This window comes from Silene latifolia, chromosome 6 (genome assembly GCF_048544455.1).
Source record: "Silene latifolia isolate original U9 population chromosome 6, ASM4854445v1, whole genome shotgun sequence".
Taxonomy (NCBI): domain Eukaryota; kingdom Viridiplantae; phylum Streptophyta; class Magnoliopsida; order Caryophyllales; family Caryophyllaceae; genus Silene; species Silene latifolia.
Window position 1 is genome coordinate 3375851 of NC_133531.1, and position 24537 is coordinate 3400387.

At 38.2% G+C, this 24537-nt stretch overlaps 5 protein-coding genes and 2 non-coding genes across 8 annotated transcripts; 2 read left to right on the top strand and 5 right to left on the bottom strand.

Annotated features, from left to right (window-relative positions):
• The first annotated feature begins 650 nt into the window (after positions 1–650).
• LOC141585996 (UDP-glucuronate 4-epimerase 2-like) lies at positions 651–2945 on the top strand. Its single transcript, XM_074407084.1, has one exon. The coding sequence runs from the start codon at positions 1213–1215 to the stop codon at positions 2539–2541; it is 1329 nt and encodes a 442-aa protein (XP_074263185.1). The 5' UTR covers positions 651–1212; the 3' UTR covers positions 2542–2945.
• Positions 2946–6122: 3177 nt separating this feature from the next.
• LOC141585997 (disease resistance protein RGA2-like) lies at positions 6123–10582 on the bottom strand. 2 transcript variants are annotated; one of them, XR_012519454.1, is made up of 3 exons: positions 8513–10582; positions 6419–8461; positions 6123–6274 (listed from the first exon to the last, which is right to left on the bottom strand). XR_012519454.1 is itself a non-coding variant. In XM_074407085.1 (2 exons), the coding sequence occupies exons 1-2, from the start codon at positions 10500–10502 to the stop codon at positions 7005–7007; spliced, it is 3447 nt and encodes a 1148-aa protein (XP_074263186.1). In that variant the 5' UTR covers positions 10503–10582; the 3' UTR covers positions 6123–7004. The 2 variants fall into 2 exon arrangements, 1 of the variants encoding a protein (XP_074263186.1); XM_074407085.1 differs by having other exon boundaries at positions 6123–8461.
• Positions 10583–11856: 1274 nt separating this feature from the next.
• On the bottom strand, positions 11857–15579 carry LOC141585998 (uncharacterized). Its single transcript, XM_074407086.1, has 2 exons — positions 15295–15579; positions 11857–12163 (listed from the first exon to the last, which is right to left on the bottom strand). Exons 1-2 carry the CDS (start codon positions 15507–15509, stop codon positions 11956–11958), a joined length of 423 nt encoding a protein of 140 aa, XP_074263187.1. The 5' UTR covers positions 15510–15579; the 3' UTR covers positions 11857–11955.
• Positions 15580–16850: 1271 nt separating this feature from the next.
• Positions 16851–19814, top strand: LOC141586000 (small ribosomal subunit protein uS13z/uS13y/uS13x-like). Its single transcript, XM_074407089.1, has 4 exons — positions 16851–17002; positions 17120–17280; positions 18762–18950; positions 19465–19814. Exons 1-4 carry the CDS (start codon positions 17000–17002, stop codon positions 19568–19570), a joined length of 459 nt encoding a protein of 152 aa, XP_074263190.1. The 5' UTR covers positions 16851–16999; the 3' UTR covers positions 19571–19814.
• A 714-nt stretch (positions 19815–20528) lies between these two features.
• Positions 20529–20600, bottom strand: TRNAD-GUC (transfer RNA aspartic acid (anticodon GUC)). The gene has a single exon. It is a non-coding gene; the product is annotated as a tRNA-Asp (tRNA).
• An 88-nt stretch (positions 20601–20688) lies between these two features.
• LOC141585999 (uncharacterized) lies at positions 20689–24350 on the bottom strand. The gene is made up of 7 exons (XM_074407088.1): positions 24227–24350; positions 22229–22547; positions 21771–21925; positions 21594–21674; positions 21441–21516; positions 21192–21257; positions 20689–21086 (listed from the first exon to the last, which is right to left on the bottom strand). The coding sequence occupies exons 2-7, from the start codon at positions 22533–22535 to the stop codon at positions 20935–20937; spliced, it is 837 nt and encodes a 278-aa protein (XP_074263189.1). The 5' UTR covers positions 22536–22547; positions 24227–24350; the 3' UTR covers positions 20689–20934.
• Positions 23745–23818, bottom strand: TRNAN-GUU (transfer RNA asparagine (anticodon GUU)). The gene has a single exon. It is a non-coding gene; the product is annotated as a tRNA-Asn (tRNA).
• Positions 24351–24537: the final 187 nt, after the last annotated feature.

Below are 24537 nucleotides of genomic sequence, written 5' to 3' on the forward strand. Positions count from 1 at the left end.
GTAAAGAAACTACTATAATGGAGTACATTTCTGAGTAAGCATTTTAAATTAAGTTTTTTTGACAAAATTTTAATTGCTATAATTCACAAAATATTTAAATAAACACGTATGATAAAAAGATAGCAAAAGAAATTTTTCCCGCCATAATAAACATGTAAATTTTATAAATTAGATTAGGTTATTTTGCTCCATCGCTTTTAAAATCTATTTAAATATCACAAATATGATTTGCGGTATTCACAATCTTTTTAAAAAAATCGAATAAAGGATTTTCGCTAAATTACCGAGTATTAGTTTCATTCATCTATCTCTAGCCTCTCTCTTCATAGAGGAGAATTTTTTAAGTCATTTTCTTAAAAATAGATAGTAAAAGAATATAACGGAGAACCTAAAATTTAGCCACAATAATTTATAACATTATAATACAATGGATTTAAGATAAATAAATTATATTAGATTCATTCAAACTATATCTTTGATTGTTATATTTAGCAAATCACCTCATAAATAATTACATATCATCATCCATTAAAAATCCTAATTAATCACTAAATTACCCAAAACACAAAAGAAATGTCGGTTGGAGAAGGGAAAAAGGGCAAAACAAAACAAAGTAAATAGTCAAAATAAATTTACCACCCGCCCACAACAATCTCAACCTTTTTTTTACTGTCTTTTGACTCCTAATTTCCTAAGGATCTCCTCATTTATAGCTCCTCTTAAATCTTCAATTTTAATCCAACCAATTATTTTTTTTAACCTCAATCAATTACTACTCATTTTCCAAAAAATTACACAAAATAATTTCCCCTTTTTTTTTACATATTTTTTAACCCTTTTCACCTTCTTCTCTTCTTATCTTCTTAGATAAGCAGCAAAAAATCAAGAGGGAGAAACAACATTATAAATCCCCAAAAAAAAATTACAAAATCAAAAAAATTGGAAAAAAAATAAATAAAAATCCCTAAAAAAGTCTTCCCTTTTCCCCACCACAAACAATTCCAATCTCAAAAAAAATTCAGATTTTGAGCAATACCCAGATACCAAAACTCAATTTCAAGCAAAACCCAGAAATCTTTCCTCAAATCAATCAAATTTTAATCACTTTTTCATCAATTTAATCAATTTCTTGCTCCATAAACACAAACCCACATTTCAAGAACACAAAAAAATCAATCAAAATCAACCAAAATCTCAAAAAATCCAAAGAAAATGCCTCATAATCATAATGATAGTTCACCATCAACACCAGGAAAGTTCAAGATGGATAAATCTTCATATATTCATCATCGTTTAAGATGGCATAATACACCAATTGTTAAGCTAACATTTTGGAGTTTAATATTTCTTGGTCTTATCTTAATGTTCTTCTACAGATCTTCGTCTATTTCATCAAATCAATCGGGTTCGGGTTCGGAGTCGGTATCGGGTCGGCGTTCGCTGCGGAATTTCTCATGGGGTGGACCGGAATGGGAGAAACGGGTTCGAAACTCAGCTCGGGTGAAGGCAACAAATGGGATGTCAGTACTGGTGACCGGAGCAGCCGGTTTTGTGGGGACCCACGTATCTGCTGCATTGAAACGTAGAGGTGATGGTGTTTTGGGTTTAGATAATTTTAATGATTATTATGATCCAAATTTAAAAAAAGCAAGAAAAAATTTATTAGAAAAAAGTGGAATTTTTATAGTAGAAGGTGATATAAATGATTCAATATTAATGAAGAAATTGTTTGAGGTAGTTGCATTTAGTCATGTGATGCATTTAGCAGCACAAGCCGGGGTTCGATACGCAATGCAGAACCCCGGTTCATATGTTCATAGTAATATAGCAGGGTTTGTGAATTTGTTAGAGGTTTGTAAAGAGGCGAATCCGCAACCTGCAATAGTATGGGCATCATCTAGTTCAGTATATGGATTGAATACAAAAGTACCCTTTAGTGAAAAAGATAGGACAGACCAACCAGCAAGTTTATATGCAGCGACGAAAAAAGCCGGTGAAGAGATAGCACATACATATAATCATATATACGGGTTGAGTATAACAGGGTTGAGGTTCTTTACAGTGTATGGACCATGGGGGAGACCGGATATGGCGTATTTTTTCTTTACAAGGGATATATTGAAAGGGAAGGGGATACCGATATTTGAGGGGGCGAATCATGGGACAGTGGCAAGGGATTTTACATACATTGATGATATTGTGAAAGGGTGTTTGGGTGCGTTGGATACGGCTGAAAAGAGTACTGGGAGTGGTGGCAAGAAGAATGGGGCTGCGCAGTTGAGGGTGTTTAATTTGGGGAATACTTCGCCTGTTCCCGTGTCTGATCTTGTGTCGATTTTGGAGAAGTTGTTGAAGGTTAAGGCTAAGAGGATGGTCATGAAGTTGCCTAGGAATGGGGATGTCCAGTTTACTCATGCTAATATTAGTTATGCTCATTCCGAGTTTGGCTATAACCCCACTACTGATCTTCAAACTGGTTTGAAGAAGTTTGTTAGATGGTACCTCAATTACTATAAAGACGCCAAGAAAGCCGCTGAATGAATGAATGAATCTATGCTGTAATTTTTTCCACACCCACGGTAGGATTTTGTTCTAATTCTTGTTCATTGATTCGTATCATTTCTTTTCGAGTTTTTTTAATCTTCTTGCTGCTGCCCCCCAAATCCGTCTCTTATCTGTGTATCGAGGCTACTTGCTTCCTTCCTCCATGATTGGATGTTTTGGGATTACAGATCTTCATTTGGCCACTATAAGCTGTACAACAACAACTACTATCCATTTTTTTTTTCCCGTCTGCCATTTTTACTCTTTTTGTTCTTTCCTAAGAATGTAATTTGTTGTAGTTTTTCAGTGATGTAGAATTCAAGTTTTAATAGAACTAAGCCAATTTGTGGACTTGTATTATTTCGTTTCAATTTCAATAAAAGTAGGACAAAATTTGTTAATGATTTGTTCTTCCTGTCATTGCGTTGGATGCTAGCGTTTCTGTTATATGTTGCATCTGTTAGTAAGGTTGCGTTCTTCCGACCCCTTAATCTTCCAGAGGCAGTAGGAGGAGCCCTTGACTTTTGGAGGCACTGTATTTGTTTTGTTGTTACATCTATTGCTCTTTGAAGGTATGATTTTCCTATTTTTTTGGTCTGTAATTTACGTTTTTGTTCTATCAACTTTAGGTCTTCTTAACATGGATGTTTATTTGGGTTTTATATGTGTTGGGACGGGAAACTATATGATCATGTGATCTGTTTCGACATCTAGATTTAGGCATGCCTGCTTCTTAGACAAGAACATTCTAAATGTTCAGAATCCGTCTGCCAAGAGAATTGGCTAGATCTCTGGGAAGAAACGGTTGGTGACTGCCTTACTGCCGTAAATAGGGTAAATAAGCTGCTATGTGCAGAATCCGTCTTGAGATACTCGTATGTTAGTTGTTACTGGTTAGTAGATCTGATAACCTAATTGATCCGGCCAACCAAAATGACCTGTTTGTCAGATGGAGTGTCTAGTCACTCGTGCGTAAACTGACCGGATTCTGACGAGGATGGAGTGATGGACTATGGAGATTGGCAGTTTGTTGATTGCTTAGGAATTTAACAGAGGATGTTTTGGGAATTGTGGATCTAAATCTTTGTAATTAATAGTGTAAAATACTTTGCTGAATTTAAGGGAGCCCTTCTTTTTTCTGATTACATCCACTGATCCACCCCATTGAATGATACTCCTAGATGACTAGATCCAATGCACAGTGCAGACTGCAGAGTTGCATCACATTGGGCACATGTAGTTTCTGCTGACTGATGATTTCCGATCCGAACCTTTGTTATTAGATTCATTTATTTATCGTCGTGACTCGTTACATCTCCGTAAATTCGTTCCTGTTATGGGTTTATATGTTAGTCGGCTCGGCAGCGAATGTCAGATTCGACTGTTGCGTGATTTTTGAAGTTTTGACTTGAAATGTCATGTCATACTAAAAGCATGGTTCGAAATCTCGGTATCAGTCGTCCCTAATCGGTTGTCGTGAATGAATCACGGTAATTCTCGGTGATTATCGGTTACGTGAAGAACTGATACAACTCGGCCGAGATTTTGGACCATGGTTAAAAATGTAGAAATTCGGCACAACCAAGAACGAACTTTCGAAGTAATGTCGGTTTAGTGAATCGGAAGTTCTTCCCATGTGTGTGATTAGGGAATCGGGTGCGATGTCACAGCGTAAATGTCGATATGAATGGTAGATTAAACGTGAGGAGTTGTAAGTAGTGAATGATGATGTGCTACATTAACAAACAATGAGAGGTCATCTTTCTTGATGTGGAAAAGTTTGAATTGCATAAACGTTTGTATCAAATTGTTACATTTCCAGACTGTCTCCCTCTTGGACGTAGTTTTCTATGGTTGTCTTCCTTTATTGTCATATTAACTCTTGACACTAACTAATCCCCAGCCTTTAATTGATCGGTATCGAGTATTTATGATACCTCGTCAAGTTGTATACTAACTTAACGAGTAGCGACCCCGTAAAACTGAATGAGTACGAGATGTATTACCGATCTCGTTAACCATTTATTCGAGCTTATTAAATCTCAACTAGTTAGGGGAACCAAGTAGACCTGTATTATTCGACCCGAACCACACCTGAATTAAGGACCCGAACCTGACCTGAAACCCTATTCAACCCGGCGTGAATGTTTACTATCGCAAACCAGATGTGATCCCCAAATAATCTGAAAATGACCAAACCTTAAATGACCTAACTCTACCCGACTCGCTTTCTTGTAAACCTAAACAACCTGAACCCGAATTGACCCGGCCCTATTCAACCCGACAAGAATGTTTACTATCGCAAACCAGACGTGATCCCCAAATAATATGAAAATGACCGAACCCAAAATGAATTAACTCGACCCAACTCGCTTTCTTGTAAACCCAAACAACCTGAACCCAAATTGACCCGGCCCTATTCAACCCGACACGAATGTTTACTATCGCAAACCAGACATGATCCCCAAATAATCTGAAAATGACCTAACTCAGCCTGACTCGCCTTCTTGTAAACCCAAACAACCTGAACCTAAATTGACCCTAACCGGATTGAGCTGTTTGCCAGGTTTAGAAGTTAGAACCAAGTGGTTGAGGTTCATGGTCGGATACAATGGTCTTATACGAGTTTTGTATACGTAGTAATGAGGACCCTTACCACATGAAAGTTGTTTGGTATATAATGAATGAAGAAAGCTGTCATTGTAACTTGGGTAATTAGAACAACGTTTGGAGGTGAGGTGGGCAATGAATGCAGCAATTTTAGTGAATGAGTAACACAGGTGCTGGTCTTAGCTTTAGTGACACCTGACAAAGACATGGGCTTCCATATTCCTGTGACTTGCTTTCCCTCAAATTAAGGCTCTTTTTCAGGCTTTTCTAAAAGGTGGCATATAATCATGAGTCGGGATCCTCTCCATTTTTTACGTCCATATTCTCATGATTGTGTTTGGAAAAAAAAACCGAGGAAATGGAGATATCAAATCAAATTTCAACCGTTGATGACAAGTAAGAAGAGGGAAAACCGAGAGAAATAAATGGAGAGGATCCTTACTTAATACTCCTAGTTAATAGTAAACCGACTTGGCAATTACGATTTCACTATATAAGAATAAAATGACACCAGTGATGGCCAAGAAGTGAACAACAACATCAAAGCCTTAATCCCAAAATGATTTAAGGTCGGCTGACATGAATTATCATTTAGAACCGTCCATGGGTGACTGCATACCTGAAAATGCGAAAAAAAATAGAAAAGGAAAATGAAAAACAAAAGGGAGAGCAGCCAAGAAGTGATCAGTTCTCATATATTTCGTCATTGAGAGCAGATGTTCAGCATCCTGCAGTTCAATACTCTCTCTTTTCCGGTCATTTGCTTACCTTTGATTAAAATACCCGTCTCAAAGTAAACAAAAGATTGGGACGGAGGGAGTACTCACTCAATAGCGAAAAAATCTAACATAACCCAAATGAACTTCAAAACATCAAAACAGAAAAGTCCCATGATCAGTATAACCAACTCAATAGCTAAAAAATCTCGAGATAGGTAGAAATAAGAATGCAAGCCACACGACGACATATTTGAAACGATATTGGCCACTCGTGGCAGCTAGGTATCCATAAGATGAATGCTTCTATTCTATTTCAAAATCTTCGTCAAAAATCAAAACCAAATTACAGCTGAAGGGGGAATGTGTCAAAATTCAGAATGCTATGCTCCCAAGTACTGTACCTGTGAAATGTGGATGATATACCCTTGCTTAAGGCTTACTATGCATTGCTTCTGCCCCTTAATCTTGACACCTTCACATAGCTAGCCCAAAGTGAGTAAATAAATGGAATAGAGCAAGTATCAAATAGCCCACTTAAAAAATACCTAAAAAAGCGCTTCCGATCTTCAACAAAAGGGTGCCATGATCATGATCAGTACAGCGATGTGAGTCCGATCTTGAGAAGATGATGATGCAGTCGAACACGGAGATTCCCTTGATGGACTTGTTTACGAACAAAATGAAAAGCCAAAGCTAAATGTTTCATTCTGGAACGAAAACTGGTTTGCGGAGTAATGAGTTGCTCCCAAGTTATCACAAAAGACAACAGAAGGCAAGAAAATGGTACGTGAAGCACCGTAAGAAGAGATCGAAGCTATAAAATGTCAGAAGTGCCATCGGCAACAGCCCGAAACTCGGCTTCAGTAGAAGAGCGTGATAAAGCACGCTGTTTGCGGGAAACCCAAGAGACATGATTTTTACCCAAGAAAACAATGTAGCAGCAGCAGCAACAACAACAACAATAAATATAAATATAAATGATAATAAATGAAGAAAAATAATGGAAGAAGAAGTGAAGAACCCAAATTAACGGAGCAACGACGTCAAGAAGGGCTAGGTTCTTATTGCTAAACATTTGAATTTCGGGTCCTTATCGCTAAGAAAACTGAAGTTAAACCCTTAACGTATGGTTTAACTTGAGTGTATCCAAGACACATGTAGTTTTGAGATGTGTCGGATGAGGGGCCAGTCCTCCCCATTCGGTTGTTGGCATCTTTCAAATAGCCTCCGCTGAAGCTTGAGTGTCTGGAGAGAGGTGAGCATGGGCATCCATTTCGGCAAGGAATTCAATGTGGGCGAATTCCAAATGTAAAGAGATCGGAGGGAAGTGCAGTACTGCATCCCCTCTGGCAATTTCTCCATCTCATACATTCCGGCCAATTCCAAGTATTGAAGGGTACCAGCAAGGTTACGCCATGACATCCCATCCAACACCACTTTTGGACAGTTATCTATTGACAGATTCTCCAAGGCAGAAAGATGCTCCAACCATCCTCCCACGCTCTCAAGTTTCAGGCAATCTTTTATACGTAGGGTTCGCAGGGAAGACAGTAAAGGGGTTAGTGATAACTCCTTTACTTCTCCCAAACTCTCGCATCTCCAATCACTCGTTACGTTTATCTCTGAAAGAAACCGAGTGTACTTGACCGACATAGATTTCAGCCATTCAAATTTGTTGATATCCAGCTGCTTCGAATTGGGATATGAGAGTGACGACGACAGCTCGTCGTGGTGAGTTGTGCTCCTCCTATCTGTCCACAACAACTTTCTCGCAGAATCGTCTATTTCCAGATGTTCGAGTTGCGGGCATAACGGAACAAAATTCATTCCCTCGCAGTATTCTATAGTGAGTTCCTTTAGTACAGGAAAACAGGGAGATGATACCCACTCTAGATGTTTTTCGGGGACGAGTTTCGTTAATAGAGAAATAAAGCTATATGATGAGCACTCCTGATGTGCTTCTCCGCTGTTTCCGCCGCCATTAGGGTTGACCACTTGCAACAGTGATTCTGTTCTCCGCCACCACCCTTTTAACGAAAACAAATCCTTAATACGGAGATTCTGGAGGCTGGGAAAAAAGGATGATTCTTCACCCGAGATAAATGTTTCCGAGTCTGCATCCATGAGATATTCCATATTCCACAAGTCTGAAATATCTAGCGTTTTAAGACGGGGCAGTTTCCCAACCTGCCATGGCAAATAGAGCAGCCATACGCAATTTCGGATCTCCAAAGTGACAAGATTAGGGAGATCAAACAATGCTGTGTTATCTCCCCTCCGTGGCCATCTCGGAATTGTCTCACCATGATACCCAAACACCATCAATGTCTTGACATTAGGATGAGGCTGCATCTCTTCCAGCAATGCTTGCTCAGACTCCTTGCTTCCATACTCATCCCCGTATCTAAAGTTAATAACAATCGTCTCTAGGTGTTCCTTACTCCTTAAGTAGCCTCCCCCGCCTTGTTCTTCCTTCACAAATTTTGCATTTTCAAGTACTGCTATTTCAATCGTCAAACTCCCTTTTAATCGATTCAGGTGTTGTAGGTCTTCCAACCCCTTAAAACATTGATCCGAAGTTGAACTTGCTGGCGCACACACCACAAATTGGCATAAATTTTGCAGATCCGAAGTTGAACTTGCTGGCGCACCCACCACAAATTGGCATAAATTTTGCAGACATGTCAACATACCTATGCCTACCGGCATATGACTCAGTGCATGACATCCGGCTACATTCAAGGTGCTTAGATCAACTAACTTGCTCACATCATTTGGCAGTTGTTTTAGCTTCGTGCAAGAATCTAATAGTAAAGTCTGTAGATTAACTAGCTTTGTTATCGATTTGGGAAGACATTCTAGTTGGCGACTGAATGAGAGGTCTAAATTCCTTAGATGCAACAACTGACCTATTGATTTTGGTAAACTTTTGGCCTCTGAAAAACTCAAATCTAATGACCTTAACCATGTCCATTTCGGCATTGATTTCCTTGCTAGTAATTGCTCCACTGTACAACCCACAAGATGACCCTCGAGTTGAAGGCACGTACGAATATGAGAATTATTGATGATATGTTGTGCATAGGAGTTACTCGGAAAAGAAAGATGGCGAACTCTTTTACCCACATTAGAAGTATCAAAACTAAACCTACAAATCTCTTCGCCCGCTACTCTTTCAGCAAGATCATGCAAGAGATCATGTATTTTAAACGAGTCGATCCCCCCGAATTCATCCTCGGGTAAATCCTGGAAAAAACACCTTTGAAGCAATATAAGAAAGTACTCCTCTCCTAAATTCTCCGAGTTAATGTAGCCTTGTGCCATCCAAAGTTGGACCAACGTTTGCTTACTAATCTCCCAATCCTTGGGAAAGATGGCACAATACGCAAAACAAGCCTTCAAGGAAGGGTTAAGTTGATCATAACTTAACTTCAATATGCGGGTCATGGTATCATTACTTTCACTAAGATAGGCTAACCCTTTGTCGTGAAATGATAGCCACTTAGACTTGGATTGACCACGCAAAAGACTTGCTACCACTCTAATAGCTAGCGGGACATTGGCGCACTTTTTAACAATCTCTTTGCCAAGTTTAACTAATTCATCATCTCTTTCTTCTGTTTGAAATGTCATCCTTTCAAACAAAAGCCATGACTCCGGTTCTGACAAACCTTGCAATACATGCACTCGATCACCTCCAATCATTTGGGCAGTTGTTTTCGAGCGCGTAGTTACAATTATCCAACTCCCCCTTCCCCCTACCTTCAAAAACCCCTCAACTTGCTGCCACTGTTCATAACTTTCAGTCCACACGTCATCTAAGACGAGCAAATATTTTTTCCCTTCCAATTGCCCCTTAACTTCAAGATGTATCTCCTCCAAAGACGACTTATCATCAATGGAGGGTCCTTTCACCACCTTCCCTAAAAACGCTTTCAAGCTCCACTGCTGTTCATCCTGATCAGCAATGCAAGTCCACTTCTTCAGACGGAAAGCATTACAGATCCTAGGATCGTTATACACAAGTTGGGCAAGAGCGGTTTTTCCTAAACCTCCCATCCCCATAATGGCAAGCAAAGAAACATTTGGTTGATCAACATTATGAGAACCCAACAGCACACCTACAATTTTCTCCACATCTTCCTCCCTTCCGATGATTTTATCACACATAAAAGAAGAAGTCTCCTCCTTTGTAAATTTCAAAGGCTTACAGTCAACCTTAAAACTAAACTTATCACTCTTAGTGGCAATGGTGTTCAACTTGTCGTTAACCATTTTGACTTTACTTGAAAGTCTATGAGTAAGAAGCTTAAACCGAGAAAAAAAGGATTTCACCTTGTTGCGTCTGAGCTGCTTCTGCTTCGCAAGGGTTAGGAACTCATCTAACACATCATCAGCATCATAAACAGCATCTTTGAGCTCTTGAATGTAATTCTTTTCCTGGAAGTTAAGCGAGTCCTGCTTGGTATCAGCATCCATAAGAACAGCTCTGACAGTTTCGACAGTATTATGGAGGTCATCAAGCTCGGATTCGCAATTAGAAATGGAGCAGACTGAGTGCATCAGGCCCAGCGTTTGGATAGCAGTAAGGATAGTTTGAACTAAGGACAACGTTGTTGAAACGTCCATGATTCTGGGAATTGAATGATCTCTTAAGAATTTTTTAACTTTTTTTTTTTAATGTTTGTAAATGCAAAATTTCAGATAAATAAATAATGCAGAAAGTGTTCGGAGTATAAAATTGAATTAAGTAGCAACTAAGAATTGAGCTGTCAGATTAGTAACCACATGTTTAGTTGTTTAGAGGCATATTGAGTTGACTTCGTAAGGACTTTGTCATTGACATGTCAATGCCCTTGGGTAGGACAGTAAGTCTTTCCTTAAGACTTCTGATTATATAAAAGCCAAGTCTTCTTAAGACTTATAATTGGCTGCTTAAATTAAGGAGATAAAAAGACTTTTGACCCACCACTACTAATACCATCACTTACATAACTTTTGAACAATTAATTTCTTACTTCACTAATTTTTAATGATCCCGCAAAAAAAAAACCAACACAACAAATATAGGTCTAAAAGATCTCGCAAAAAATTTACTGAAATGAGAATTTTTAAAAGTCGGAAAAAAAAATGCCATAATAATTATACTGATTAAATCATAGGTACCCTTAAATCATTATGGTGAATTTTTTTAACATCGAAAAAATCACCATAGTAATACATAACAAATACTTATATTGATAAAAATAAAAATATTTAAAATCGAAAGAAAAAAATCACTATAATGTTTTAAAAACAACCCGTGCATTTTAATGCACGGGTCTAAAACTAGTAGGTAGGTAAAGACAAGCTATTTGTGAATAATATTTGACCCGTTACGAGCTTATGAGGATATATCCGTCACAAATGAGAATTTGTGTAGGACTGGAATTCGGCTATTAATATACCACTTGATTTCGAGCTTAGTCAAGCCCGGTATCGAATCGGCTCGATTACACCTCGAAAGGAGTGACTATTAATGCTAAAAATGCAATAACCGAAAGTGTGAATAATAGAGAACTCAAATTAGTAGCTAATAAAATAATTACGGTGAAAATGATAATTGAGCCCTTTAAATTTGGTCAATTTGTAAATATGGAGTAACAATTAGGTCCCATAACTTTCACCAAGAGTAAAATCTTAATTCAATTTTTTTGAACCAAAATTGGGGTCTTTTGCCAAAATGACCGTGATAGCAAAGCTAATTCTATGGTCTTGTTTCAAAACAAGACCATAGAATTCGTACACAGTGATTGATAATCTGCAACTATAATTCCAGTTAAATCACTAGAGCTACGACCACTTTAAAAGTTTACGGCGGCAAAATGTTGTGATTAGATCCTGATATTGCATATAAGGGTACATTAATCCAAATTGCGACGACCATTCTTAAGTTTATGGCGGCAAAATTAGTTCACATACTCTTAATAAAAAACCATCTGCATTAAGAACGAGAATTTCAAGTTTCTTGAATTTGCAAGGAATTCGATTTTATCAGGTTTGTAGTCCTATCATAAGATGCATAAGATGATTTATATTTAAATTACTTTTTAAAACTATAATGCTTGTTCACAGCTTCAAGCACATCCCAAGTGATCTTCATACCTTTAGGGAACACAGCCAAATCACCAGCCGCGATTTCAAAAGATCCTTCGTGTCCATCAACTGAAACCTTCACTTTACCTTCAAGCAGGTACATTGTCTCCTCCCCTTCGAAGGTCCACGGCATTTTTCCTGGCTGACCACTATACCTGTTCACATTTCCGAGTTAGAATTTTCTCATCAAAATCACCGTGATAAGTTGATAGTAACATCTAACATCTAATGATGAGCTACAATAACTGAAACACGACCATTTCATAAAGGACTGAACATCACCATGAGTATTTCACCGTATCATAACGCAACATTTTCCGCATTCAGTTAGATTAGGGTGTAGCCACTATTGCGACCGTAACGGAAACCATGATTTGATACTATAATTAGAGCAATGTTACAAACTTGCAGCTTCCTAAATACAGAAAAACAAAAGATGAAATATAGAAGGATAAGTTATTCTACCATCATATTCTCGCTGCGTAGCTCAACCATATAATTACTTAGGCAATCCTAGTGAGAACTTACTAAGGGTTCACTTTGCTTAGCAAGCTCAAGTAAAGTCAAGTATTGCGTGTCATTCTAACTGTCGTGGTATTATTTTTTCTGTTTTGTGAAGGTCGTATGAGAAGATGCTCAAGTAAGCTAAAAAACAAAAGGCAAGATAAAACATGGTTCTATTGCGGTCAATTCATTCAAACCCGGGTCAATTGACAACATTACCCAAATGTCTCAAAGTGCTCTCGCAGTAGGGGGGTCATATGCATGAAGTGTTATACATGTGTCACCAGAACACATTGGCTATAAAACCTTGCTAACGGCATGTTCCCAGACCAAAAAAAGCCATCAGTGTTCAGAGTTCAGGCTTCAGGAAGTATGAAGATCCAATACTCGATAAAACCCCTAGTTGATCAACACTTAACTCTCAATCTCTGAAACCAGAGGCCGCTAAGCGTAGTAAATAGCCTTTGGGTTTGTTTGGATTGGGGGATTTGGAGAGAAAGGGAGGAAGGGGGAGGGATGGATACAAAATTCCGTGTTTATTAGCAAACAAGGTTGGAGAGAAATGGAGGGATCCATTTTCCCTTCTCCAAGGCAAATCATAATCCCTCCAACATAGGAAGGAGTTGGAGGTAAATTGTATTCAAACACAACTACTTCATTACAGAAAGTAGAGCAATTTTGCAAACTTGCAAATTCCTAAACTTCATTATAGAAAGTACAGAATGAAATATAAAAGGAGAGCACCACATTCTTGTTGCATAGCTCAACCAGCCAAGTAAGTTCTTAAGCATTTTTAATAAAAGGGTTTCAACATTGCTCAACAAACTCACAAAAAGTCAAGTATTGCATGTCATTCTTACTGTCTTGGTATTATTGCGTTGTATGAGAAGATCCACGAGTAATCAAACAACATAAAGCAAGTTAAGCCATTGTTCTATTCAGGTCAATTCATTCAAACCCGGGTCAACGGACAGCACTACCTCAACGTCTCAAAGAGCTCTCACAATTGGGTGGGGGATACGGGGGGGGGGGGGGGGGTCGTCATATGGATGAAGATCTTTTGATAATTTTAGTATCTGGATTGTGTTTGTTTTAGGAGTTTGCAGTTTTATTTAGGCATTTAGCTTTCGAGCGTTCTGTAGTTGGGATAATTAATGGAAGATCTTGTTGTCGGTGTGTCGCGAAATATGTTGTGCTTGTGAGAGGTCGAGCTGCTTGTGTTTTCGACCTAGTTTAAAGGTCGAGATGCATGAAGCCTTATACATGTGTCCATAGCACACATTGGCTGTAAAACCTGGCCAGTGGCACGTTCTCGGTTCTCACAACTCGATCCCACCCACATTGGTTCACAAAGAATGGAAGAGATACTGAGCATTATGTTCCTGTGAGATGCTTTCATTTCTAATGAAGTTTACATCATTAGAAATTTGGCACACAAAGGATCACAGTTCCTAGGTTTTTTTTATCCAAGAAACTTTGGTTCATCAATGAGCCTTATTACCAAATAAAAGGCAATCTTTGATCTACTTGACCACCTTCCGGCAATTATCTATACTACAAGAAAGACATCAATGCTCAGACATCAGAAAGTATGAAGACCCAATACTCAATAAAAAAAACCTAGTTGATCACCACTTCAACTCTCAATATCTGAAATCTGAAACCAAAGGCTGGAGTGAAGTGGAGGGGAGGGGTGGATACAAATCCCGAGTTTGTTTGGATTGGAGGGTTTGGAGAGAGGGGAGGAGGGGAGGGGGGGAGGGGGGGGGGTACAAATCCCGAGTTTGATTGGCAAACAAGGTTGGAGTAAAATGGAGGCATCCATTTCCTTTCTCAAGGCAAATTTTAATCATAATCCTTCAACATAGGAAGAAGTTGGAAGGAAATTGTATCCAAACACAACTACTTCATTCTCCTTCCTCTTTCCTTCCCTCCATTTCCTTTCCTTCTGCCCCTCTTCCCTCCCTTTTCCAATGATTTTGGTATCCAAATAAGGCCTTTTTATGTGAAAAAACGGACATTGGCCTCTTACTGCTCATAACCTAATGGATGCATCGGGAAGTCGGGATCACATGCTCTCAAGCCATGTGGTATGATCTTATAATGTGCTTGTACTACTCTAAAAGAATGTACTCAGATTAATACCATTTCAACTCATCAATCGTATGGCATAACACAAAACCATGAAAGTGCTCTAAACTCCATTAGAACCTCCTTCTAGCATCAAATTCAATCTTTGCAACACGAAAGTAAAAGGGCTTATTTATTCCATATTTCAAGGAGTGATTGATCCTTTCGGGTTCAAATAAATTGCTACTATATCATATTTATCCCGCATTAAGGCCTGTATGAGGTGAAAGTGGCGCCAATAGAGGACAAGATGATGGAAAACCGACTAAGATAATAAAAAACAATCTATGTTCATATCTAAACAAAGCTTTAATCAAAGGCTTTTCATAAACCCTCAAACACCCACTACCTACAATTCACATCGATTCGTCAGCAAAATCACAATTCAATAGCAAACAATCACCAAAGATACAATCTTTCACCCTATACAATAAGAAAGAAAACAATCTAGGTTCATTTTCCAGTTCCCCTACAGTTCATCAGCAAAATTAAACAAATGCTACCATCAAAAATAACCAAAATCATTGACAAAATAAAATGCATGAACAAATCACTTAAAATAATGCATGCCCATGTTTAATTAAGCACAATTAGTCTATTGTAAGACGATTTTACACTAATATATACGAATTATTGTGTAAGACGGTCTTACTTTGGCCAAGTGGTGACACCAAGTTGATCAAGTTTAGACTGAGGTGGGTTTTTCTCAATCTTTACTCCAAATATTTCAGTTAAAGTTGTTGATTCTGTCATTGTTTGAGGGATTTGGTTGGAATTTTGAGAGGGTTTGAGGAGAAATGAAGCTATGAGCAGAGATGTCAGTAGTATTAATATGGATTGAAGTAATGAGGGTTTTGAAATCTGCATTAGCTTTAGCTTTGTAGGATTAGAGTTTTGGGTTTTTGAAAGGTTATTCTTCTCCGGCAAGATGAATGAAATCAAATGGTTTGGTAAAGTTAAAGTAGTGGTAGAGGGGGCCACCGCCCACCGGGCCGAGCCGCTACATGTCGGCTTGTGTATTAGCGGGCCGACCCGATAGAAGGAGGTCGGAGACAGATAAACCGAGGCCATGTTCTTTTTGATTTAATTTCAGTTCTTATTTTACTTTATTTCACCTTAGTTCAGGTATTCCGCGTCATTAAGTTTAATTTTGTTCAGATCCGATCAGTTCGGATAATTTCGGTCCAAAAGAACAGGGCTTGAGTGTCTGACCCGTAATTGGCGGCGGGCCTGGCTTACAGAAGGCGGCCTTGAACCGGCCCATGGGGAGGTCGGGTCCGCTCGGCCCAACGAGCTAAACCAATTTTTATATATTTTCTTAAATTTGTTGCTTTTCCGCAGGCTAGGGTCGCTAAAAGACGGCCAATTGGTCAGGTTGGGTTGGGCCAGCTCGCCATTTTGGCCACCTCCAGGTAATACTATGCATGTTTGATTTTCCTTTTTCCACTAAAAAATGGGTTACATCATTTGTAAGATTGTGGGATCGATCCTCATTTCCCTTGTGTCTCATTATTTACACAAAATCTCATTGAAGACGGACACTATCCGTCACAAGCTGAAGACGGATAATGCCCCTCTCACAAGATGCAAGTGGCAATATGCATGGGTGCTCCATTTTCCCTCCCACTTGCCAACCAACTTGCTTTATTGTGAGAGATCTTCAGCTTGTGACGGATATTGTCCGTCACAAGCAAGACGCTTTGCATTATTTATGACTTTATGCAAAGTCATTTTATTTTTCTAACTCAACTCATATTACTTTAATTCATTTTGCTCTATTCAACTTGACTATATAATTTCAGCTCCATACAGTTCAATTTTAACTTAAATCAGATTCAACCGAAAGGATCAGGGCTTGCGACCGTCTCTTCATATATGACACAACGTCTCTTCATAAAGGCGGTCTAATGTTGAATACTTAGTTGAATTTCTTCCAAAAACATTACTGTGATGGTAATTTATGGTCTAAAACAATGCCTTATAGACTTCAAGTATGTCACCTAGTAAAGAGGTGACTGATATCACATTATTCACATATGTTCGAGGTTTACCTAATACACATCTGATGAAAAAATAGCGAGTACAATTTTAACCGTCATGAAAAATATAAAAATATACCTTTTGAGCCCAATGGCCAAAATGGCTAACATGTCACACTCAAATACCCAACACCACAAACAATGAAAGCCCAAACATTTCTAGAAAAAGCATGAAGAAATAGGGTTTTAAACCTAAACACCCACATATATATTCCATCATTTCCACACTTGACGCCTCTTTACTATCACAAACAAAAGAGAGAAGAGTGCGCAGCCGCATCACTGCCATTGCAAAACCCTTAATCAAAACCTTCAATCATGGTACTAATCTCTCCATTAATCGTATTATTATTTCTTAGTAATTTCATTTTTTACTTTGTTATATGTTTGATTATAATAATGTGAATAATTTGATTAATTATATAAATTTTGTGACAGTCTCTTGTAGCAAACGAAGAGTTTCAACATATTTTGCGTATTTTGAATACAAATGTTGATGGGAAACAGAAGATTATGTTTGCTTTGACCTCAATCAAGGGTATTGGTCGTCGTTATGCTAACATTTGCTGCAAAAAGGCTGATATTGATATGAACAAGAGGTTTGTTCTTATGATTTTTTGAAGTTTACCCTTTTTAATTGGGTTCATTTTAGTATCTGGGTTATGTTCTGTGTTTGAATTTGTGATTTGATTTGGTGTTTATCGATTGATTTAGGGTTTATGTTGATTTTCTGATATCAATAAAAGCTGATTCTTTTGATTATTTTAGAACTACCCTTTTCAATTGTCATTGTTTTAGTATCTGGCTTGTGTTTTTTGTGGGAGTTTGCTGTTTGATTTAGGCATTTAGCTTTCGAGCGTACTGTTGGTGGGATAGTTAATGGAAGATTTTGTTGTCAGTCTGTTACGAAATATGGTGTGCTTGTGGGATGTTTAGCTGCTTGTGTTTTGGACCTAGAGTAAAGGTGAAAGCTCTTTGAAGGAATATTGTTTAGTAATTTTTGTATTAGTCACATAACTCGTGTTCAAGTAATCTGCAGTTTTCGTTTTCGGTTATTTGGAAATCTGTCTCCCTAACATAGGTGTAAGGTTGTACCCATTCGATCCCCTATCGTGCAGTCTAGGCAAGCTCTTTAGACAATTGGGTAATGTTGTTGTAGAACCTGACTTAGGATGAGTTGATCGTATACAATTGATGGTATATGAGGATGGTTGGGAAAGCTGTCAAGGTTATAGCTGTCTATATAATGAATCTATTATCTTGTTTGGATATAATATGATGGTAGGGAAATTTAGTTAGATTGCTCTCTTTCTTGATCTTTGGTTGTTATAGAAGAGCTGACTCGACTTAGTTTTATGAGAGCTAAATTAGAGATTAGCACTCTTATTCCATTTAGGTTGCCTCAGCAGTTTGCATTTCTTCATAGGCATCTTTTTTTATGTGGTAACGAGTGAGTGTGTGATTCCCTTTCACACTTGTATGCTCTATCATTCAAAAATCAATCCTAAAGCAAACCCAAAGTACGGTTGAAGTCATATTGTGTAAATGTTTGTGCTGTATAGGCTATTTTCTATGCTGTTACCTGAATTGTGGGTGAGGGTCTGTACTATTACACTCTAATGTGGTTGAGTTAGAAGTCCTTTTTGAACGGGTATTCTGCATGTTTTAGGTCTTGTTGGTCTGTAGAAATACGCTTAACTCTGTCTGATTTCTGATATTTAGTGAAATGCTCTGATCTGGCAAGTGTTGGTCATTTTATTAAATTACTTGGAACTGTGAACCAAAGTTGGACGCTATTTTTTGGCTTCTTTTGAAAGGTAACTCAGTAACTGTAATGTTTGTTGTAGAGGAACATCGGCAAGACACTTGGTTTGAAACTTAAGTCGGACAACCAAAGAATATGATATCTCCATTGAAGTTTATGGAAAATGCATGCTTTTCCGTAACTTATTTTTTCCTACTACCATTGTTCTTACATGCCTTCATGGTTATAAAGATCCAATTTTATGTGTAGACAACATTGATTTAATTCCCTCTTGTATTGATATGTTTTTAATCTCACATGGTAATTTTGTTTCAGGGCTGGTGAGCTCTCAACTACAGAGCTAGACAATCTCATGACTGTTGTTGCCAACCCAAGGCAATTCAAAATCCCTGATTGGTTTCTTAACAGGCAGAAGGACTACAAGGATGGTCGTTTCAGCCAGGTTGTTTCTAACCAGCTTGACATGAAGTTGAGGGATGATCTTGAGCGCCTGAAGAAGATCAGGTGTGTTTCTGGTTATTTTCCTTGATGATCCCTTTTTCCAGTTGTGTTGACCCTTGCAAGCTTTCACGGTTTTAACTCTACAAAAGTGCACCTAGATCACGTGACATTTAAGGCTCGGCTCAGTTTGCCTACATTTGTAGGTCTAATTGGTTTAGGGTGTTTGTGATTACTTTCCTTAATGACGCCCTTTCCCGGTTGTGTTGACCCTTACAAGCTTTCACTCACGGTTTTAACTCTACAAAAGTGAACCTAGATTACCGGACATTTGAGGTTCGGCTCAGTTTGGGTACGTTTTATTATTTGTAGGTCTAATCGTTTGTTGTCTGTCATTCTGGTTTAAGTTTGGGGCGGTTGGTTAGGTCAGTCGTGCTATTCTGTGTAGATTGGTATAAAATTTAGGCTGCTTTACTTAGCTATGCCCAATAGCCTCTAGGTGTCCCCTGTCCCGTTTTAATGTCCCGTTTGAAGTTGCTTACTCTGAACACTACTCATTATGTCACCCTCTTACGTACAGGAACCATCGTGGTCTTCGTCACTACTGGGGTCTGAGAGTTCGTGGACAGCACACCAAAACCACTGGCCGTAGGGGAAAGACTGTTGGTGTCTCAAAGAAGCGCTAAAAGGGGTTGGAGATATCTTGCTTTCTGGATGTTATCCTTATTATGAGATCTTATGTCTTCTGTTTACCTAGACTTGATGATTGTAATGACTGATTACCGCTGTTTTGGCCAGTTTCTGGCAGTTTGATGGAATACTTGGTTTTTGTAGATCAGGAAACCGGCTCTTGAGGGTTTAGTTTATTATGCATTGTTTCGAACATGTAGTAAAAGATCATCTGTTTTATGCAACCTTTTAAGTCACAAAGTTGAAGCGTCTATAAATCGTTCATTTGTTATCAAACGGAAATGACTAATCTAATGGTATCAAATGGAAATCAAACGGAAATGACTAAAGGTAAGTTCCGAGTCCTGAAGGTTAATCAACATCATTTTTGTCATCTCGAGCAACAAAATCTAAGAATCCGGGAATTTGTGTCGACCATGAAGGTCGTATACTCGTGTAGTCGTATGTGTATCCAATCCTTGGAAATAACTAACGAAATTGAACCTAGTGTGTTTTTTTCTTCCTACTTGTGAAGTTGAACCTAGTTTTTTTTTATTCCCCAGCAATGAAACTTCATTATTAATAACTGTTTTGATCGGCACTCATAAGCATTGCAGCAATATTTGCCTGCTAAGGGCTAATGAAGTTGTCGAAGGTGTACAACTCCGGAAACACCATTTGATACATAATTTCAATACCCAAGTATTGAACACCAATCTGTAACATTTATATTGTTTACTACACATTTTTTTTAACTAAATGTTGGATTTTTAATGAGACGTAGCTATAGTGTACACAGTTTGACAAATTTAATAGTGAAAAATTAATTTGACAAAAATCAGAAGTAAAAAGAGAACAATATAATTAGATGAGAGGCCTGATCTCGTTGAAGGAACGTCTTTGCCGGGGATCGAACCCGGGTCAATGAAAAGAAGACCTGTAAAAGCTATGACAAAGAAATAAAAAAAAATAAAACGCCGTTGCCGGGGATCGAACCCGGGTCACCCGCGTGACAGGCGGGAATACTTACCACTATACTACAACGACTTTGTTGTTAGAAATTCTTTTTTATAAATTTTATTGCTACTTATTTATAGAACCTTGACTTCGTCTGTTTTTATACCTTTACTAATTACTACCAATAAAAATCATGCATTCATAAATGTTCATGTCTACATTCTCAATTCTGTAGCATTACATAATGATTTAAGTAATAGTTCATCACTTTCGCAGATAAATATTTTTAATAAGTAAGCTATATCTCGGTCGCTTTGGAACTCAATAAAATATACTCTCGAGTACAGAGAGACCACAACTAATAATAACCATAGCTGTAAAATAGAACAGACCATGGCACGGTGCAACAGTTGCAGCGGCTCCACTACTCAATAGGAATCCTGATGACTTTTTTGCTTCTACTACCAGAAGGATTACCCTGACTCCTCTCGCTGTTGGGTACCGACTGCGCTTGTGTGGTAGATGGAAGAAGAAATGCATGGGAACTCCGATCCATGCCTTGAGGTCCTGTTCCAGCTAACATAGTGTAAGTTTAGTCGGAATAAAGATTGCAAAACAACAAGAAGGCGAAAAGCCTTAATTTGAAATGATTTGTTAAAATCGGAGTATGAGAAACCGTACCTGTCCAAGAAGATAGATGGTTTCCGCTGTTACTTCGCCAAGCCTCTTCGAAATTCCCAAGCTCATCTGAAAAAGCCAAATAAAGTAAATTAAACAACTGACTGATGTATTATACTTCCTCTCATCCAGACCAAAAAGGTAGGTAATATGGACCCACTTTTCCCCTCACAAAAAGTGGGTCCATGTTACCTTTGGTCTGGATGGGAGGGAAGGGAGTATACAGAGAATCCATTTTCGTATCTATCTTGCCTTCATTCAAATTATGAAGTGTTTCCGAAGTGTCCACTTTACCATCCGGATTTAGTTTCCTAGTCACAGAATGGCCCTGTAAAACAAGTTCAGTACAAGCAGCAGATTATCGGAAACCTATAAGGCACAGATTATCGGAAACCTATAAGATACCTTGTCATTGAGTCCCCTAGAAACTCGGTGTATCGCCTCACCTTTGCTCTTGTCTGCCTCTTTGGACTCTTCCATAATCACCTAGGTTCAAAGAAAGCATTTGATTCAGTATCAAGTATCAACTCGGTGAATAACCGTAACACAAATTTCTGCCTTTACAAAAATGTGAAAACTTACTCCATCGCTTCCCATTCTTCTAGTCGATGAGGACGAGTAATACACACCGTCTACTCCACCATATGATACTTTGCAACTTGTGACTTTGAAACTCCGAGGTTGGGTACTTACTGTTCTGTTATTGCCAGTCGTATATTTTATATCTTCCTGACCGCCTGCAAAAGACACGAACACAATTAATATCTTCCTGACCGTCTGAAAAATTTAATACAACAACAACATCAGAGCCTTAATCCCAAAATGATTTGGGGTCGGCTGACATGAATCATCCTTTAAAACCGTCCATGAGTTCAAATTCCGATTCATGTCCATAAAATGTGACAAGTTTTTATGCTGGCTGCCACAGACCTACCGCAACCCTCCTCCTTTATCAGGGCTTGGGACCGGCAGTGAATGCCCAAAAACACTCACAGGCGGAGTTGTCAGAAAAATTTAATAGATTTGAATTATTTAATTACCATCAGATTCTTCATCTGGATGATTAACAAACGGTTCATTGGACCGTCTAGCATTTTTGAGATCTTCATCTCCTTCATTCTCTCTTCCATCTTCGTCATCATCAGAACTGAGTTCTTGAATGACAGGTTCAGATGGCGGAACAACAGAACGGGATCCTGATACAGGATTACTTCGATAAAATGCACTGTCAAATGGACGAGTAGTGAAAAATGGATCATCAAATGGATTTCGTCCGTGGATGGAACTTCCAAAATCACCAAACAGGTCAAACGGACTTCTTCCGTCTTGGGGTCTATTGCTTTGCATCGTGTCCCGATCCTACAAAAGTAAAAACCGCTGTCAACGGAAGCACCAAACACTGGAGCAGCATAATATGTTGCGCTAGTGACGATATACAAGTACATGCATATTTTAGCAAACAAATGAGACGTACACATGGATACCGAGTAAACTTAGTTCACTATGGGTACCATATCCATTGGTAGAAATATTGAAGCGCGCTAGACGGAATATAAGTTATGTTTACTCTACAATATTGAAGCGCGCTAGAAGGAGAACTTGAAGCTACTGCGGCCTTGTGGTTTAGGGCCATGCACTCGCTCTAACTAGTGGTGGAGCTAGCAGGGGCCCTCGCCCCCCGGGGGTTGAGATTTACGAAGTTTTTAATTGAATTTTTCGAAAAAATTTCGAGAGTACTTTATATTATTAGTCATCCACCCCCTTAAAAATTTTCGCGCCCCTAAGCTCAGCTCAAAATCCCGGCTCCGCCACTAGCTCTAACCAGCTGGAGCTAAGCAATTAGACTCCCCCGAGTCTTTAGACATCTCTTCAGTGTCGGCTTTATTCATTGTCAAAAAGACGGAAGCCATGGTAATCAAACTCGTCAAAGAGTGACCAGTATTTGCAAGTTTAGAAAACTCGTCGAAGAGTGGCACATGTTTTAACATCTAACACATCATGTATTGCTTTATCTTCCAGGTCTCATTTCCTTCTTCCTATGTAAAGCGAGTTCAAAACCATAATCTTGAACACTACCACCATGTTGACATAAATCACATAATCTATGTTGAGTTTTAGGCAGCGGGTTTATAGGAATAGCTGCATGAGACTGACCCACAAGCAAGTGAGGTTCCAATTGGTGACGAGCAGTAGCTTACTTATTTGTAAGCTAGTCCTTTTATTATTTTTCTACCGAGGTGGGACAATGCCAGACATCAACAATAATCTAGATGAATATTCATGTCTTAGAATAACAACTACCGAAATTATTTGATCCTTGATGACTAATTAGTCACTCTAATAACAATAATTAAAGTGTAATAAATCGTTAATAAATTAGTGTTTAACGAATAAAAAATCGTCTCGATTATCTAGTAAGACGGTCTTATTCTATAAGGTGCGTTCTAATAGTGACCTACAATCTACAAAAGGCAGGATTGCACGAATATGAAATATCCTCTGACATTTATATTCCTCGAAATAATAAAATAAAAGCATGATAAAAAAAATTAAAAACGCTAGAAGGAGGGCTTGAACCTCCGACCTTGTGGTTAACAGCCACACGCTCTAACCAACTGAGCTATTCCAGCTTGTTGGCCTTGTTAACCATACAATTAATAATAACCTTAATGATTTAAAACGTATTATGCGAGCCTGCGAGGTACATTTATGACAACTTAAACTTAATGTTCAACTAACATTTGCCAAACACAAAAATTTAAAATTTAATAACAAAGATGATCAAACAGAATAACAAAGGCGGGTGACGCTTAATGGACGAAACAACCCATGAACAACTCTATTAAACGATTACGAATTATGAAATCAAATTATATCACGGCAAATAATTGGTACTACACGTTTACAACAATATTAGATGAACATGGCACATAAAAATGTTAAACATGAGAAATTTAAAATACAAAACAAAAGATGATGAAATTAATTGCAAAAATACTTGGAATCATAAAATCATAAATTTTGGATAAAGAGAGTACCTTAGAATTTTTTTGGGGATTTTCTAGAGAGAGAATGAAAAGAGCTAGAAAATGCAAATTCCTTTGGTATTTGAGATCATTTAATATTTTGATATTAATATTAATTAAAATGTGAAATAAAGTAATTGAGAAATTTCAAATCGAAATAAACGGGAAAATACTAGAAAGTGCTAGGGAATGTTGTAGAGGAACATGATTTTTGACACATGGCACAAAATTAGCTAGCTACACGCGTATCATACATTCATACATTCTCGTTGTTTGGTACAAATAGTTAGTAAACTTGACCAGGTTGTGACGATTCACACCCG